At 31.9% G+C, this 18,646-nt stretch overlaps 2 protein-coding genes across 2 annotated transcripts; both read left to right on the top strand.

The window, feature by feature from the left end:
• Positions 1-1,771: 1,771 nt before the first annotated feature.
• kel (kelch protein) lies at positions 1,772-5,267 on the top strand. The gene is made up of 9 exons (XM_003701034.3): positions 1,772-2,258; positions 2,708-2,854; positions 3,015-3,419; positions 3,505-3,758; positions 3,850-4,077; positions 4,153-4,325; positions 4,519-4,659; positions 4,735-4,990; positions 5,077-5,267. Exons 1-9 carry the CDS (start codon positions 2,188-2,190, stop codon positions 5,265-5,267), a joined length of 1,866 nt encoding a protein of 621 aa, XP_003701082.1. The 5' UTR covers positions 1,772-2,187.
• A 24-nt stretch (positions 5,268-5,291) lies between these two features.
• LOC143265642 (uncharacterized) lies at positions 5,292-8,041 on the top strand. Its single transcript, XM_076538935.1, has one exon. It carries the CDS (start codon positions 5,292-5,294, stop codon positions 6,831-6,833), a length of 1,542 nt encoding a protein of 513 aa, XP_076395050.1. The 3' UTR covers positions 6,834-8,041.
• Positions 8,042-18,646: the final 10,605 nt, after the last annotated feature.

Genomic DNA, 18,646 nt, shown 5'->3' with positions numbered 1-18,646 from the left:
AATTTGAAAATCACCAAGTACTCAAAATTCTAAATTTAAATTGCGAAGTTATGAAATTTCTGAACCTTCAAAATTTTCAGTTTTCAAAATCATATATTCATAAATTTTCGAATTATCAAATACCCAAATTTCCAAATTCTCAAATTTTCAACTTTCAAATTTTCAAATTACCAAATTTCCAAAAATTCCCAATTTCCAAAATTCCTAATTTCCAAAGTTCCAAATTTCCAAATTTTCAAATTACCAAATTTCCAAAAATTCCCAATTTCCAAAATTCCTAATTTCCAAAGTTCCAAATTTCCAAAATTCCAAAATTCCAAAATTCCAAAATTCCAAAATTCCAAAATTCCAAAATTCCAAAATTCCAAATTTCCAAAATTCCAAAATTCCAAAATTCCAAATTACCAAAATTCCAAATTTCCAAATTTCCAAATTTCCAAAATTCCAAAATTCAAAAATTCAAAAATTCAAAAATTCAAAAATTCCAAATTCCAAAATTCCAAATTCCAAATTTCCAAAATTCCAAATTTCCAAAATTCCAAATTTTCAAAATTTCAAATTTCAAAAATTCAAAATTCCAAAAACTCAAATTTTCAACTTAAAAATCACCAAATTCCAAATCTTCAAATCCTCAAATCCCTGAATTTCCAAAAATCTAAATTCCAAATTTAAAAATTCGCAAGTCCCTAAATTTCCAAAAGTCTAACTCCCAAATTCTCAAATTTTTCAATTTTTCAACGCTCAAATTTATAAATATCCAATTTTTTAATTTTTGGAAAAATATTGCAATCATCAGAATTTCGTATTTTATAAAAATAAAAAAAGAGCTATTTTCATCCTCAATTCCCGTTTGCCAAAAGGAAAACTTTACATTATAACAATAGATCCAAACAAGAAAGAAATAATGTAATAATATTCGTAAAGGATATAATAGTATTTTGTAGCGTTGTAATATTCATTATACTAGCTGAAATACAGGAGAATAATATGAGATGTATCTTTTGAAAATTACCAGTTTTCGTACTACATTTTGCAGAATAAAAGATACTACATAACGATGACATAAGTTTGCACTTTGCTTCCCAACGAAATATGTTACGAAGTGTTATATAACTACACAGGTACCGAGCTCTAGCGTGAGAATTAAGTTGTCTCTAAAGTAATCTTGCAAGTTATCTTCCCAAACAACGAGAAGTTCTTGGTGCAAAACAGAATTGAATCTTAAGTATGAAAAATTAATTTGAGAGGATAAATAGTATTACTTCGTACCGTACATATTATAGTAAAATTATGAAGTTTTGTAATTTGAATATTGAAAGGAGAGGAATTAAAATATTGCACAAAAATGTGAACAGTCAATTATACAGTAACAATACATGAGCAGAAGTCATTAATTTTACATTTATCATCCTGTAATGACAAGTAGAAACACGTTCATACTCTTTTATCAATTTATTTAAAAGACAAAATGTATCAAAGTAAAAAGTTTCATTTAGAGAAATAATGATGACCTTGAAATGTTTTAAATACTTGCACTTCCGGAATAAGTACATTCGGATGCATATTTTAATTTTGTCCAATAAAACTTTTACTGACATTGTAACGTTATAACTTATCTCTATTTGGTAAGATCTTTTGTACATTCCATTTACATTGCAATTTTATTCATTTTGAAATGCATTTCATTAATTACGACGATATGATGATATATCACAAATGAATTGATCAGATCAAAATTTAAAAGAGCGGAATAACTTGTATGACATCCTGCAGATGTCGACACCAATGTCTGTTGTCTTTAACGAAATAATCAAGAAACAGTAAATGACGTTCGAGGATTGAATCCGAGAGGAAATTTATTTAAAATTTGTGTAGACAGTAAAGATATTAATAGTTGTTTTTGTAACTTATCAATATTGTTACTAACTTTTCCGCCTATCCTTTGCGGCTCAATATCACGCGACGGTATATGTATACATACCATAGTAACACAGCGATGCAATACGATCATGCGAAGACGGTTATCATTTTCATTTATTTCGCACCTGATCCCACAATGATGAACGATGATTGTACAGTTTAGTGAAATGATGTTTATACAGACAAATGAATTAAGGCCCGATTCGTGCTATTGATTCAAAGGTTCAAAGATATCATTCTGGCTTGTTGGAAAGCCAAACAGCTGAAATGGAGTCGGCGGGACAGAATCAGGTGCAGAATGCTTTCAATAATACTGATGGGACTGAAAACAAAGGAAGGTAAGACCGTCTGTTATTTAAAATTATTTAATTTGTCTGTTTCTTCAATGTAATTTATGTATCACAAAATGGGGTGAATAGGAATAAAACTTCAGATAAAAGTAAATTCATTACAAATTTTTTAGTAGATAGCATCTCTATTTATATTTTTAAGATACTGTAAGGTCACTGTAAAAAATATAAGTCATTATTTAATTATTATTATAATCAGTGTGCAAATGGATGACAATGAAACAGCATTAACTGTTTATACTTGTACTTTATAAACTTAGTGTAGATGATCTATTTTCCTTGTGTCATAGTAGTTAGTGATCATTTTTGCAAGCAGACAAATACCTTTAACCAAATTGCCTATAATTTACTTCATAATGAACTGTAGGATGTATAGAAACATAAACACACTAGAATTAATATATTCTTAACCCTTTAACAAATTTATTTTCTTCTAGTTGTTTGTTACTCCGATATGCTAGTCAAAATTCATTGGATGAAAGTTCACAAAAGCATATACCACGTGAAAGTGGACGAGACAAACCACCATATAGGAATCATCATCATACAAATCGGGCTTTTGATGTTATCAATGAAATGCGAAAGTATGTAAACTGTTGCTCATTGAAATCTTTACTTACACTTCAAAATTATATAGATATAATATACATCCAAAACTGAGAAAATATTTCTGTAGTCTCATTTTGGATTATTCAAAAAAATAATATTAAAAATATAGTGTAATACAATGTGATTATTTTGCAGAAAAAATTTATTATGTGATGTGATTCTGGTGGCTGATGGAGGATTGGAAGTACCTGCGCATAAAATGGTTCTTGCTGCATGCAGTCCTTATTTTTATGCTATGTTTACAAGTTTCGAAGAGCGAGATCAAGAAAGAATAACTCTGCAAGGTGTGGATTACTCAGCGCTTGAGTTATTGGTGGATTATGTATATTCCGCAGAAGTGCATGTAACTGAAGACAACGTGCAAGTGTTATTACCAGCTGCTAATCTTTTGCAATTAACTGATGTTCGTGATGCCTGTTGTGACTTCTTACAAGCTCAATTGCATCCATCAAATTGCTTAGGAATTCGTGCATTTGCAGATCTTCATGGTTGTCTAGAATTACTGTCACATGCAGACAGTTATATCGAACAACATTTCTCGTAAGATGCAATATTTTTGTTTTATTCATTCAACTTAACTGATATATGTCGTGTTTTAATAGTAAACATTTTGTTCTATAAACAGGGAGGTAGTGGATGGTGAAGAGTTTTTAACATTGGCACCTCAACAAGTTGCTAAATTGATTTGCAGTGATCGTTTAATGGTACCATCAGAAGAAAAAGTGTTTGAATGCGTGATATCATGGGTACATCATGATTTGGAAAAAAGACAAGCTCATTTAGCTCAATTAATGGAACATGTACGTTTACCTTTGTTATCCCAAGAATACTTAGTACAACGTGTGGAAGAAGAACCACTACTTAAAGCAAATTTACAATGTAAATGATATATCTTTGTACATAAAACATGTATATTGTTATACCTTGATGCAATACAATTAAAAAAAGCACGCTATTTTATTTTACACAGGTAAGGATTTCTTAATCGAAGCTTTGAAATATCATTTACTTAAAGGAGAACAAAAGTCGTTATTTAAAACGCCTCGCACAAAACCCAGACAACCAAGGGGTTTACCAAAGGTATTATTAGTAGTTGGTGGACAAGCTCCAAAAGCAATCAGAAGCGTTGAATGTTATGATTTTAAGGAAGAAAAATGGTATCAGGTATCTGAATTGCCTACACGTCGTTGTAGAGCTGGTGAGTAGTATTTAACAATCCAACTATTATAGTACGTTATATTGTCTTCTATATCATGAGATTCATAATGTACAGGTTTATCCGTCCTTGGTGGTCGCGTTTATGCTGTTGGTGGATTTAATGGATCGCTTAGAGTACGAACAGTTGACATTTACGACGCAGCTACAGACCAGTGGTCACCCTGTCCAGAAATGGAAGCGAGGAGATCAACCCTTGGTGTAGCGGTCCTTGGGAATTGCATTTACGCTGTACTTAGTTTCATTTGTTCATTTCACACGTGTATATGTTGTATTATAAGTATGATTATAATTAACACTAATCCACATAACGTATACATGTGTGCTCATAAGTACTTACCATTTTACTACTCCACATGTACATAGTTTCTTTAAGTCTTTACAAACATTCGTGTATTATAAGTTACATGTATTGATACAACAGGTTGGCGGTTTTGATGGTTCGACGGGTCTAAATTCCGCGGAGGTATACGATCCGAGAACTCACGAATGGCGATTAATCGCACCGATGTCAACGCGTAGAAGTAGTGTCGGTGTGGGTGTTGTTAAAGGATTACTATATGCTGTAAGTTTAATAACGGAACTTATAAAATTTTTAATAATGCATTTTGTTCTATAATCTAAAGTTGTTGCTCTTCAGGTTGGCGGTTATGATGGAGCATCCAGACAGTGTCTTTCTAGCGTTGAATGCTACAATCCAGAAAAAGATCAGTGGAAGCCGGTGCCTGATATGTCTGCACGTCGCAGCGGAGCTGGTGTCGGTGTTTTAGACGGAATCTTATATGCTGTAGGAGGACACGATGGTCCTTTGGTTAGGAAGAGCGTAGAAGCCTTTAATCCAGATACTAATCAGTGGACTCCAGTTAGTGATATGGCCCTTTGCCGTAGAAATGCAGGTATGAACTTTAATTTTTTATCATGTTGACAGTTATGTAAATTAGACTTTCATTAGTTTAAACGAACTCTTAACCTTATTCCGCAGGTGTGGTAGCGCTCAATGGTCTTTTATACGTGGTGGGTGGGGACGACGGTTCATCGAGTCTAGCGTCTGTAGAAGTATACTCCCCAAGAACCGACAGTTGGTCGACTCTTCCAACTTGCATGGGTATCGGCCGCAGTTACGCCGGAGTAGCAATAATCGACAAACCGATGCCGTCCACGACATCGATGTGAGGGTTACAATCCGCTGGGCATACAATGGAGCAGAACTCGGACCCGGGTACCGAAATGTCGGATCAATCACGGGAAGCCGGGCCCAGCGGTGTGCAAATTCAGAATGCGGATCAAAATGTACTTCATCAATACCCGGGTCATAATTGTCGCGGTCCACGTTGTGTATGCCAAAGATACGAGAATGGCGAGGTGGCGGCTGCGATCATGAATCAAAACAGAAATAACCAGGACGACAACTATCAGAATACGAGTCGTGCTTCGCGCAACTTCCAAAATCGACCCGGCGGTCCAGCGCAGATGCATTCGAATCACAACCCGAGTTACCAGAATCCGGTAGAATTGATGCACAACTACAACCGCAATCGGCAACCGCAAGAACCAGAAGAAAACATTTACGAGAGACTGGACAACGACGACGACGACGAGAACGATGAGAACAACGGTGAAGTTGTTGAACCTGCGGCCCAAAACAACCACCACAACGTAGACGATCACACGTACGAAAGAATAGATGATCGCTATTCCTGCAGTGGTAGAACATACGCTCGTTGTTACAAATACCACGTTCTAAACCCATACGCGGTCCCTCACTTCCTAAATGACATTGAATCTAGAAACCAATACGATCAGTCCAGACAATTGTACCTAGATTCATCGCGACTTTCCAGTCAGTTTTGCCAGAATCGACTAGGCAGACTGGGTCGTAATTGTTTTTCTACCGAAAACATCGCTTATGCATCGACTGGACGTGCCATTTACCCTCTCGGTTACAATTTTATGCGTTTGTTCTGTAGACACTTAGATGCAAGGTACTTGTGCCACCACTGTCATAATCTGCACAATCGATTACGCTACCCAGATGGACTCGCAAGCAATTCTAGACAATATATATACCAGTTGCCAAGAAAGGTACCCATTTGCCGTGGAGAGTACTCGTACGTAAAGCTGCCCGTTACATCCTGTCGTCCAACAGAATCACTGAGAATGGAATGTCTTTGCAGAATTCCTAATTGCTCATGTAGATGTAAAGTTTTACCCAACTGCAATTCTACGGTGCAGATCAACAGGTATCTCGACTGCGTTGGCAGAGGTGGACCGTCGGTCAACAACCCGATGTACGCAACAGTTCACATTGGCAGACCTTGCGTTTCGACTGTGGGTAACACAGCGGGTGCAGGGAATGCATCCACCAGTGCGGACTCTGGAGCTTCTACGTCCAGTGCGCCTGCACCCACATCCACCAATGAACCAAGCACGTCGTCAAATGCCAGACAAGTATTTCCTTCGAACAATCCTTCCACTTCGCAGGACTCTGCGTGTTCTTCTAACCGTTTGATGGAACGTCAACACACCTGCGATGATTCCTGTATCAGAAATCAGAGTGGCAACGTTGCTGGCATTTGTCAGTTCCTTGGCAGATGCGACAGAGCGGAATGTAACCACAGCAGGTTATCTGTTCATTGGTGGCTGGTCAACAGATGGTTGCCGCCTTGGAATCCTCCTAACTTTGATAGAAACATAGACGGTGTTCCATCTATGGAAGAAAGTGATAGCGATGATACTTAAATATCGATTCGCTTTCCCATATTTTTGACAAACGAAATTTCTATGTTTTCATGTGATTATTCGGCATTAATTTGTTACAAGTATTTAGATGATATGGTATTTCTAGACTGCTGAAATAACTCGCAGGACTCAGTATTAGTGTTCCTGTATTTTCAATAAAAAAGGATCATAATAAAACTTATGATTTGTGATATTTAATACAAATAATTCATCGAACGAAGTGTTCGGTTTGCTATCAGTATCCTAATTTATTAAGGAATCAGTTGAATTTTATCGATAACAAAATTTTATTTGAAAGTTAATATTTAAAAACAGTTTATGCATGTATTGACAATAAGCTTTATCTATTAATCCGATATTTTAAGATGCTCATACGTTACAAGTACAATGCTTCAAATTATTATATGTAAAAATGGTTGATTTCATCGTACATGAACATAGGAACCGTTTGAGTTAACTAATTTCTATTTTTTTATAGCAGTTTTTAATTGTTCTTGAACTCATAAATTTAAACGCGTTATAAAATATGTGTACAAGGTGTTACAAAAAAGGTGGACGTCATAAGCAGATATTTAATACCAGAAGTGAACAAAAACTTTTATTACTTTGCATTTTTGTAAAGGTGGCAATATAACGAGAGTCTACTGTATCCTGTAGAATAATTATAAGAGTTGTGTGTTCTATCACATATACATATACGTAAGGATGTAAGAGTCAATTTCATATATGTACCTTTTTCGGGCATCATTGCTGAGCCAAAGAGAGAGTGCTTTTATCATATTTTTATAATTTTAGTAATAAAGATAACTTGACGATAAAACAAAAAAAAGAGGAAATGGACAAAGATGCGTTCTTTCGGAAACTAGTTGCATAAAAAACGAGATTAAGGATATTGTTTGTAAATTTTAGAGATCGTTTTAAATTTAGTGCTTCGAATTATTGTGAAACAGAATGTTACGATGTAATAATGTCTTGTTTAAACATAATGATTACTGTAAATACAAACTTGTATCGTTATATTAGTATTTGTAAGCAATAACTTCGAAGAATTTGTAGCGTTTCTTCATAAACATGTGATTTATGTTTCGAAAAACGAACAAGTATACATATTACAAAATGTCATGTAACTGGTAGTTGAATATGAAAAAAAAAGTTGAATCCACATGAAAAAATAAGACGAAAATAAAGAAAAGTTTTTTTATACTTGATTTCGTTTCTGAACAAAACTTTTATCCCTCTGACCTGAATGCTAATCGTTCGTCAAAATTTTGCTTCGTCATTTTTGAAATATTTGCACTGTGATTTTTGCTGTTATTTTAAAAATAGGTACTCGTTATGTGAATACTTATCCTTCGTAAATGGGCTTTGAGAAAATGGCGAACTTTTCAAATTGGGGTGAGTTTTTTGGGATTTGATTTTTCGGTTTTTTACTCAAATTTTGAAGTAAATTATTTCAAGTACGCACAGTAAATAATTAAATTGTAAGAGGGTGTTTTGAGTTTGTATTTATTCGAACATATTTAAGATTAAAATTAAGATCATCCCTTAGTGAAGTGATTAGCACGACACGAAAAAATATTCAAGCGCCTAATTAATAATAATCATGACTTTTATAATATAGAAATATAATGAAACATAATAAATTTGCCAAATGTATATTTATTTTTTATATTCACTAATACTTATATACCACAAATGTTTCGTTGAATAAACTGCACAAAAATTTTTGTCTTCCTAAATAATTATAAGGGTTATAATAAACTTTGTTTAACAGTTTGTATTAATTAAAAATTTTGTATGAATATTTATGAATTTTTAATGTCACTTAAACCTGTCTATTAACCTAACTATGGTTAATTTTTATTTTACCAAAGACACAATTGTAACAATAGAAATTACATACGTACTTTGTAATTATGAATTGATTGCGTTAATAATTAGTATAATTATTTTTGTTACATGTAAATTACTCAGACATGGGGTGTGATCGTCTCATATAATAAAATAACAGTTAATTGAATTCAGTTGAATTTAATTCATGCAGATATTTATTGTGAAATATAGTTATCCATTTTCGTCAGATTTTCCTATAAATATCATATAATGATAGATGGATTATAGAACGTATCTCTAGTTTCTTAAAATAACAATTATCTTCAAGCAGTTTTGATTGCAGCCGCTACCATGTTGGTATTATGACTAAAATATGTAAATTAATGGAAGGAGGTATTATGTTGATATGAGACCCTAATACAACATATTCCGGAACGCTTTTGCAAGAGTAAACGTTTCTACGATCGATATCCACCTAGCCAGTTTAAGAAAAGTTGATCACTCCCCCATGATCGAAGGCTAACTGCTATCACTTTGGTGTTACAATGGTATCCTAATATCAACGCATTGTTTCAGGGGCGGATCCAGAAGACTTCCTTAAAGGAGAGCGAAATTCAAACAAGTAACATTTTCAAAATATTACATCTACAATTCTTATCATCATAATTGAACATGAATTATTTTAGACGAAATTTATAATAAATAATTTAGAAGTCTAACTTAATTGAGCAATTTAGAAATCTAAATTATTTATTCATTGTAAATAAAAAAATACAGTCATCAAGTTACGTCGACAATTGTTATCATCATAATGGAACATGAATTATTTTAGAAGAAATTTAGAATAAATATTTTAGAAGTCTAAATTATTTATTCACTATAAAAAAGAATATAGTCATTGTATATACACGTACCATTAAGTAATTTATTTTATTAGGAAGGATCAAAGAAACGATACGAATAAAATTGAATAACAATTTTAGATATTTCAATATAACTGAATTTTTTCAATTTTGGTTTCAATTTTAAGGAGCCAATTATCTAAATCTCCTCCTCTAAATCCGCCCCTGTGTTATCACCAACACAATCACTGAATCGGTATACTTTATTCTACTACGCAATCAATTTTTTACCCTTTCACACTAATTATCTTCTTTTTTACTGTTGCTGCTTTGTGGAATGACATTTTTATCGACAAATCTAGTGCGAAAGCAATTGATACATCAAATCAATGCAGTTTCATTGTTTAATTTTGGAGCGAATGAAAAAGTCTGAAGATTGCAAAAAATTTCAATGGGTACATAAATAAAAGTCAGTTTTGTTGAAGTGCTAGGTTTATATTTATACATTTATAAATTTGCTAATTTGTAACTTTAAAAATATGTATTCGATCATTTTTTATTTTAGATAAAATTTAATAAGTGAACAAGATAATATTTAGTAGAAATATCTAAACGTGAAAAATTTAAGAATCCACGTATACGAAAATTGACATAATTTGAGAATCTATGAAGACAAAAATTTGTGATCTTCAAAATATGAAAATTTACCTATCTCAAGTTGCAAAATTTAAAAACTCAAGATTTCCCTTTCTAAACTTCAGAATACCTACAAATAAATTTAAGAACTTCCAAATTTCACCAACTTTATTTCCAGAAAATTAAAATAAATCTTCCAATTCGTAAATGTAAAAATCTTTGAATACAAAAAAAAATCCACCCCTGTTTCACAAAAGAAAACAAAATTTCTCCTAATGTTAAGCAACAATATTTCAGGGTGTGGTCGCCGTGATATTTCTACACCGCAAGTTTCCGCGTGAAATGTGTTGAATAAACTTTATTCCTGAATCCCGTGAAAATTGTTATTCAAGAACGTAGGTCGTCGGTGGTCGTCCTTAAAGAGCATCTTGTCTTTCTTACCCCTACGTTCGAGCACAACGCGTATAAACGACAAATATTTTCTGTCGCACAGGTTGAACGTCGTAAATGGACGGCGATAAACGCTATTGTATTTCTGACACTGTGCCTGGTTACAGAGACCTGGTACCATGAGTATTCAAGTATCACGGGTGTGGTCTTCATGGTCAGACGTGGTCAGATATTCTCTTCGAATAATGCCTTAACCCTTTCGATATATAAAAACAATTGCTCTTATTATAATTGCTTTATTTCTTTATTGTGAAATCACTTTACTTTTCTTGCTTGTTTGTTTCGACATCGGTTTACTTTCTTATTGATTCATTTTGGAATCACTTTACTTTTCTAATTCATTGTTAGTGAATTCATGTTAGTGAATATTTCGTGTTTCGAATATTTCTCTTTCTAGTTTATCATGTTCTTTTTGTTCTTCTTGTTTCTGTAGTTCTTGTAGTTACTTCGAGTCTCAAATAATTTTTGAACAGAAGATAAGATGTACTTCATTTACCTCGCACATTGAAGAGCTGTTTAAACGTGAAATTAAAGCAAAGAGAAAGGCTACGTTCACCTTTCCTCTGTTACCCATAATATTTGCTCTGTAATTTTATATTCAGATGTGCGCTCAATATGCATCGTATTACAAGCTAATTTTACTAACTCATCTACCTTCTTAAGATGATGAAAATTAATATATTTTTCTTTCTCAAATTTTTCTAATTTTTAACGTGATACGTTAACAACGTATTTGTAACGTTTATTTTAATCGTTCGATTAGTTTGTTTAATATTGACATGAGACATTTAATATGGACACTTTGTTGGTCAAATATCGTAACAAAATGGTGATATGACAGAGGTGTCAGTTACTGCTGGACCAACGCCCACATACTTCAAGCATCGATCATAATCAATTAACAATTCTGACGCACAATAGTTGTGCTCTTTTTTCGTTATAAATATCAAACGTGTTCATGAATCATAACATTCGATTGCTGTCTAACACTTGATATTAATAAATATTTCGTTGGCCTAATTTCTTGGTGGTAGAGAAATATTTTACCTTGTTATTTCATTATTAGTATCTCGTTATTATCTAGCTATAATATTGTTATTATCTTGTTATTATCTCGTTAGTATGTTGTTACTATCTTGTTATTGTCTTGTTACTGTATTGTTAGTACCTTGTTATGGTCTTGCTATAATATTGTTAGTGACTTGTTATTATCTTGTTGTTATATTGTTAGTAGCTTGTTATTGTCTTGTTATTACATTGTTAGTATCTTGTTATTGTCTTATTGTTATATTGTTAGTAATTTGTTATTGTCTTGTTATTATATTGTTAGTATCTTGTTATTGTATTATTGTTATATTGTTAGTAACTTGTGATTGTCTTGTTATTATATTGTTAGTATCTTGTTATTGTCTTATTGTTATTTTGTTAGTATCTTGTTATTGTCTTGTTACTATATTGTTAGTACCTTGTTATTGTCTTGTTATAATATTATTAGTGACTTGTTATTGTCTTGTTGTTGTATTGTTAGTAGCTTGTTATTGTCTTGTTATTACACTGTTAGTATCTTGTTATTGTCTTATTGTTATATTGTTAGTAATTTGTTATTGTCTTGTTATTATATTGTTAGTATTTTGTTATTTTCTTATTGTTATTTTGTTAGTATCTTGTTATTGTCTTGTTACTATATTGTTAGTACCTTGTTATTGTCTTGTTATAATATTATTAGTATCTTGTTATTGTCTTATTGTTATATTGTTAGTAGCTTTTTATTATCTTGTTAGTATCTTGTTATTGTCTCATTATTATATTGTTAATGTCTCGTTTTTGTCTTATTATTATATTGTTAGTATCTTGTGATTGTCTCATGGTTGTCCTGTTATTTTCTTCTTGTTATCTTGTTATTTCATTGTTGGTATCTTGTAACTGTCTTATTATTACCTTGCCTGTCTTATTATCTTATCACAACCACAACAAAAATAAAGAGAAAATAAAATACACAAAAATATATATATTTAAATGCATAATTTTCTCCCTTCTCATTATCTTTCCCATAACATTCTCTCCTCCTCAGTTGCAATTTTTAAAAACGTCAAGTAATTTACGTTAGTAATTTATCATTATACATGTTACAAGTATTACATTCAGCACAAAGAATCAGCATCACCGATTACCACAATAATAAAAGATCCGCCTGCATTCATCGAAATCACAAAGATGACAATAATTTGAATTGCATTGAATAATAATTTCCAGCTACCGTGCATAATGCTCGGAATTGTCCTGCAACAATGTGTAACTGAGAAATTACGAAATCTAAGTAGCTGTGTCATACGTGTTCCCGGCTCGTGTGCGCCTTCCTTCTTTTTCTTTCTTTTTTTTTCATCCTGTTTTAATGAGGCTGTGGTTCCGCTTACATTTATTATGTTTTGTAGACCGGTTAATTGTAGTAAGATAGAACACAGCCGGTTGGGAAATTCCGAGACGCGTAATATCGATGAATTGAACGTTATATCGGTAATTAATCTTTGTAATGCTACTGTGTCAGATCTGAGTTTCTTTTTCTTGAAAATTGAGTGATTTCATTAAAACTTGCTTTGCGGTATATCATTTTTTAATTATAGAGTGTATATTAGTGTCTGGATAGATTTGTTAGATGCTTTCTTACATGATAATCATGTTCGATTAATGATCTTGGATAATGTGAAAATATTTTAGGAGTATTATTATCTATTATAAGAAAGAAAGAAAAATAAGAAAATATTATTTATAATATTATTACCAAAAAATGGCGTACAATTTTATTTTTATATACGCAGAAGTCGTATGGTTTTAACCATATTTATTATCTGTTACTTCCATGTCCGTATTACCATGTATGAAGTTTCTAATTGTCTTTTAACGTGATTCACATATGACATATGATATGTGATTGATTAACACATGAATAATTATATGATTAAATAATTTAAGTTCAGCGATTGAGTAATGTTAAAATTGTCATTTGTTAAATACTCTTTCACTATGAAGCACATTTTAAGTTATGTCAAACATATGATTTGATACATGACTGTATATTGCATAGCATGTGATATATTTTCAACACAAAAGTATTTCTAATTTTTGTTAGTGAACCTGATCTAAACATTGATCTAAAAACCTCTCAGCTAGTCGCACATTTCTAAAGAATGTAGATTATTGTCATTATAATGTTTGAAATAATTTTTATCGCCTTTTAATGTACGAAGACCTCAAGGTTTAAGTAGTACCTTTCTCATTTGATGCTAAATACAAAATCAAACTAAATTTCTTTAATAATAATCATACTGTCTCCACATTTCATACTGTTCCTTACTTTTGATCAATAGTAGGGTGATCAATTTTCTTTGAACAATAAATTAAAAATCAAACTAGAAAATATTCTCGTTTTTCAGGAATTTTGCCTGTCTCCATCATATGTATATCCGCGTAATACACAGTTGGAAAGTGGTCGCGATAATTCTCGATCTTGTTCAGAGGCTTCCTTCTTCCAAGGGTAAGGAAAGGTGCTTTGCACGTGTCCCTCGAGTACTACGTTATATTGCAACTGTTTGTATCTCGCTCATTGTTGATTGCACAAGGAACCGAGTATGGTATATATACCTATCACGGGCCTTTGCACAGCAGGCATCTGATCCCCTTTCAGTATTTTTCTTTTCTTTTTCTTCTTCTCCGTAAAGTTATCCCGTCGCGTGTATCGATATACTCGACCATTCTTTAACTTGATACTTCGCGTTACTCTTCGTGTCATTTTATATGACAGTTTTTAGCACGTACAAAAGTAATCGTGCAAGGTAATTTATGCTTCTTTAATGGGAATATTAATGACGCTCCTATTCATGAGGCTGCATTTTGAATAAAGAAAAAGTATCACCATACATATGCTTATCTAATTCTTTTTAATACCAAGTTTGATTCTTTGAAACTTCCTTGGCCTTTTAAAGGTTACGTTTATTCTATTAATTGCAAGATATCTTTTCAAGGATGTGCATTCTATTAAACATTCTAGGTTAAATAAATACTAAATGTTAGAGGAAGATAGTCTGTAAGTAACATGAACAATGAAAAAGTGCCTTTCTAAATAAAACTATAAAGCAATTTCTGTATAAAACTATGCAGTGAATGACTTCCATTTTGTTTTTGCAAGTACCTTATATGTCTTTGTACAAATAAATTCTTTACTATTTAAGAAAATTAAAAACATTATAATTAAACTGTAGTAAAGCAATGTATTACTTAATTAACATTTTTCTTGTACTGAATAATATAACATATGTGTAATGTGTAACATATGTGTACATACATGTATGTACATAATTGCAGTAAAATAGTGTACCACTAATACAAATTTTTCTTGTACTAAATAATATAACATATGTGTAACATATATGTACATATGTAACACATATGTTATATGTAACACATGTGTGTATGTATACATACATATATGTACATAATTGCAGTAAAACAATGTACCTCCAATAAAAGTTTTTCTTGTACTAAATAATATAACATATGTGTAACATATATGTACATAAGTAACACATATGTTACATGTAACACATGTGTATATCTATACATACATATATGTACATAATTGCAGTGAAACAATGTACTTCTAACAACAATTTTTCTTATACTGAATAATATAACATATGTGTGATGTATAACACATATGTGTACATATGTGTATAATATAAAAACTTGTCTTGTAATGAATAATATAACATATGTGTAACGTATAACATATATGTAACATATAACATGTGTACATAGGCACTTAAACATCTACATAAATACACACATATGTACACATGCGAACATATATGTTAAATATTACAATGTTAAACACAATTATCTCCGTTTCGATTACAAGATGTCTCCCAAGAATTTCAACCGTGTTAATGTAATTTTGCTCACGCAAAGTAAAATTTTCAAGCAATTTTACGAAGAAGTGTGTTTGTATCACAAATACAGTTAAGTGCATTGAAAACATTAGCACCAGGAACGTGCATGCCGCATGAATCGACACACGCCAGTGAACCCGAAGAAAAGACTGACAATGAAAGGGGGTCAGATGTGCGGCACACGTTCAACGCGGAATAATTTTGTGCTGTTTACTTTTCAGCTTCCTATTACGAGTTCAATGAGCAATAAAATCTAGGATAAAACGCTGGGAAATTGTCCGTGAACGATGCATCGTTTCAGGAATGAATATACAAAATTGTGGTGGCATCATTAGTAAATTTACAAATTTACGAAACTTGGGAATATAGAAATTTAAGTGTTAACCTTGGGATTTGGAAATGTGGGAATTTAAATATTCGATAACCTGTGAACTTCGGAGGAGAGAAATTTAAATATTTGATAACATGGGAATTTGGAGATATGGGAATTTAAATATTTGATAATCTGGGAACTTGGAAATAGAGAAATTTAAATATTTGGTGATTTGTGTATTTGGAAAGTTAGAAATGTGGAGGTATCGAAATTTAAAAATATGAAAATATAGGAATTTACAAATTTACGGATTCCAAAATTTCAAGATTCCCAAATTCCAAGATTCCCAAATTCCAAGATTCCCAAATTTTAAGATTCCCAAATTCCAAGCTTCCCAACTTCAAAGATTCCCAAATTCCAAAATCCCCAAATTCCAAGATTCCCAAATTCCAAGCTCCCCAAATTCCAAGATTCCCAAATTCCAAAATCCCCAAATTCCAAACTTCCCAAATTCCAAGATTCCCAAATTCCAAGCTTCCCAAATTCCAAAATTCCCAAATTCCAAGATTCCCAAATTCCAAGATTCCCAATTTCCAAAATTCCCAAATTCCAAGATTCCCAAATTCCAAGATTCCCAAATTCCAAGATTCCCAAATTCCAAGCTTCCCAAATTCCAAAATTCCCAAATTCCAAGATTCCCAATTTCCAAGATTCCAAAATCCCAAGATCCTCAAATTCCAAGATTCAAAAATTCCAAAATTCCAAAATTGCAAAACTCAAGAATTCCAAGATTCCCAAATTCCAAAATTCACAAAATCTGCACCTTTCATATCCCAAACTATTGCACCAATTTCATCTACAACTTATCCTAGTTTACCTTACTCTACCTTGACGCACAAAATTTTTTCAACCGTTTTCCTTCAATAACTTTTTACAACACCAAATTCGTAGTAACGATTACGTTGTCCGAGTTACTTTAAAAAACTGATCAGTGTAGAAGGTTCTTATCCGGTTCAATTAAACGCTTCTACCTAACCTATTAATCTTACGTTCGACTTATCACGCAAAAAATGTCTCGCTAGATTCATGTGACATTCGAATCGATGAATGTCCTACTCGATCGATAGCGATACGTACGTGGTCGAATAATAATATTCGTGCTGGTCATTTCTTCCTGTATACATGTTCGCAACTTCCTGCAGCAACATGCTTCGGGCGATTGAAGTCCTTGTGGAGTAGGTGGAGCAATAATTAACCGGAAATATTTTGTCCACTTTCTTTTATATTTTTAATAAACATTTTTAATAATCATTTTTAATAAACATTTTTAGTAAAGAATGTCTAACAAACATTTTTAATAATGAATGTCTAACAAACATTTTTAATAAAGAATATCTAACAAACATTTTTAATAATCATTTTTAGTAAACATTTTTAATAAAGAATATATAACAATCATTTTTAATAATATTTTTTAATAAAAATTTTTAATAGATGTTTTTAAGAATAATTTTTGATCAAAATATTTAATAAACAATGTTCAAGTACACATTTTTAATAATCATTTTTAGTAAACATTATTATTAAACATTTTTAATAAAGAATATATAACAAGCATTTTTTAATAATATTTTTTAATACAAATTTTTAATAGATGTTTTTAGTAATAATTTTTAATAGACATTTTTAATAATAATTTTTGATAAACATTTTTAATAAACAATGTTTAGTAGACATTTTTAATAATAATTTTGAGTAGACATTTTTAATAATAATTTTTGATAAACATTTTTAATAAACAATGTTTAATACACATTTTTAATATTCAATTTTAATAAAGATTTTTAATAATCATTTTTAATAAACATGTTTAATAATCATTCCCTACATGTCCCTGTCTCTGCCACACTTTAAAGCGATTCCACGCAACATTACAACTCTCTTACGTGCATTTATCTCGCAATTTAGTCTCACGGGCTGTTAAGATCTTTCGTACACGCAAGAAAAGGAACCACGTATTAAAGAGAAAGAAAGAAACGACGAAGTCGAACTGTATCGCAATGGGCAATTATTACGATCGTATCACGTGCCTACCACGAATCTATGCATCTTTTTTCATCTTAGAGTTTCTTCTCTTTCCAGAGACATTTTTATCGTCTTCCAAGTGCCTTCTCCTCTCGAATCCTTAGATGCACCGTGCTCCGGAACCTTTCATTTCTCTGCACGTGGAACGGTGTATAACTGTATCGGAATCTCCTGGAGGCCCACCTACGTTCACCTTCTTCGTCACGGTATAACACACGCGTTGTTTAAACGATGCAAGGTTTTCTCGCTGCATGTCTAGCTCGAATTTCCTCTAGGTACGAATTAAACGATACTATTTTGTCGTTGGTGATCTTGGTAGGTTATACGTGTAATTTGATGCGTGATTTCTTTGTGGAGAACTGTTGCATTTTAGAATCTGCAAATTTCAGTGTTTGTAAATTTGTAAATTTGTAAAATTCTCAATTTGAAAATTTCTGAACTTTCAAACTCCAAAAGTTCCCAATTTCCTAATTTCTAAATGTTCTGAATATTCAGATCAACAAATTTCTAAATTCTGAAATTTCCAAATATCGAAATCTCGAAATTTTTAAATTTCCAAATCTTCAAACTTTCAAATTTCCAACTCTAAATATCTAAGACTCTAAATCTCCAAATTTCCAAATGTCCAAAACTCTAAATCCCTAAATCCCTAAATCTCCAAATCCTCAAATCCCTAAATCCCCAAATCCCCAAATCCTCAAGTCCCCAAAT

Source organism: Megachile rotundata, chromosome 2, assembly GCF_050947335.1.
Source record: "Megachile rotundata isolate GNS110a chromosome 2, iyMegRotu1, whole genome shotgun sequence".
Taxonomy (NCBI): domain Eukaryota; kingdom Metazoa; phylum Arthropoda; class Insecta; order Hymenoptera; family Megachilidae; genus Megachile; species Megachile rotundata.
Note: the sequence above shows the minus strand (reverse complement) of the source record. Positions and strands in the feature narration are given on the sequence as shown.

Excerpts from the sequence above, each read along its gene's own strand:
- LOC143265642 (XM_076538935.1), top strand. The coding sequence starts at position 5,292 with ATGGAGCAGAACTCGGACCCGGGTACCGAAATGTCGGATCAATCACGG.
- kel (XM_003701034.3), top strand. The coding sequence starts at position 2,188 with ATGGAGTCGGCGGGACAGAATCAGGTGCAGAATGCTTTCAATAATACT. Across the intron at positions 4,326-4,518 it reads TTGGGAATTGCATTTACGCT|GTTGGCGGTTTTGATGGTTC; the intron begins GTACTTAGTTTC and ends TTGATACAACAG. Across the intron at positions 4,660-4,734 it reads TTAAAGGATTACTATATGCT|GTTGGCGGTTATGATGGAGC; the intron begins GTAAGTTTAATA and ends GTTGCTCTTCAG.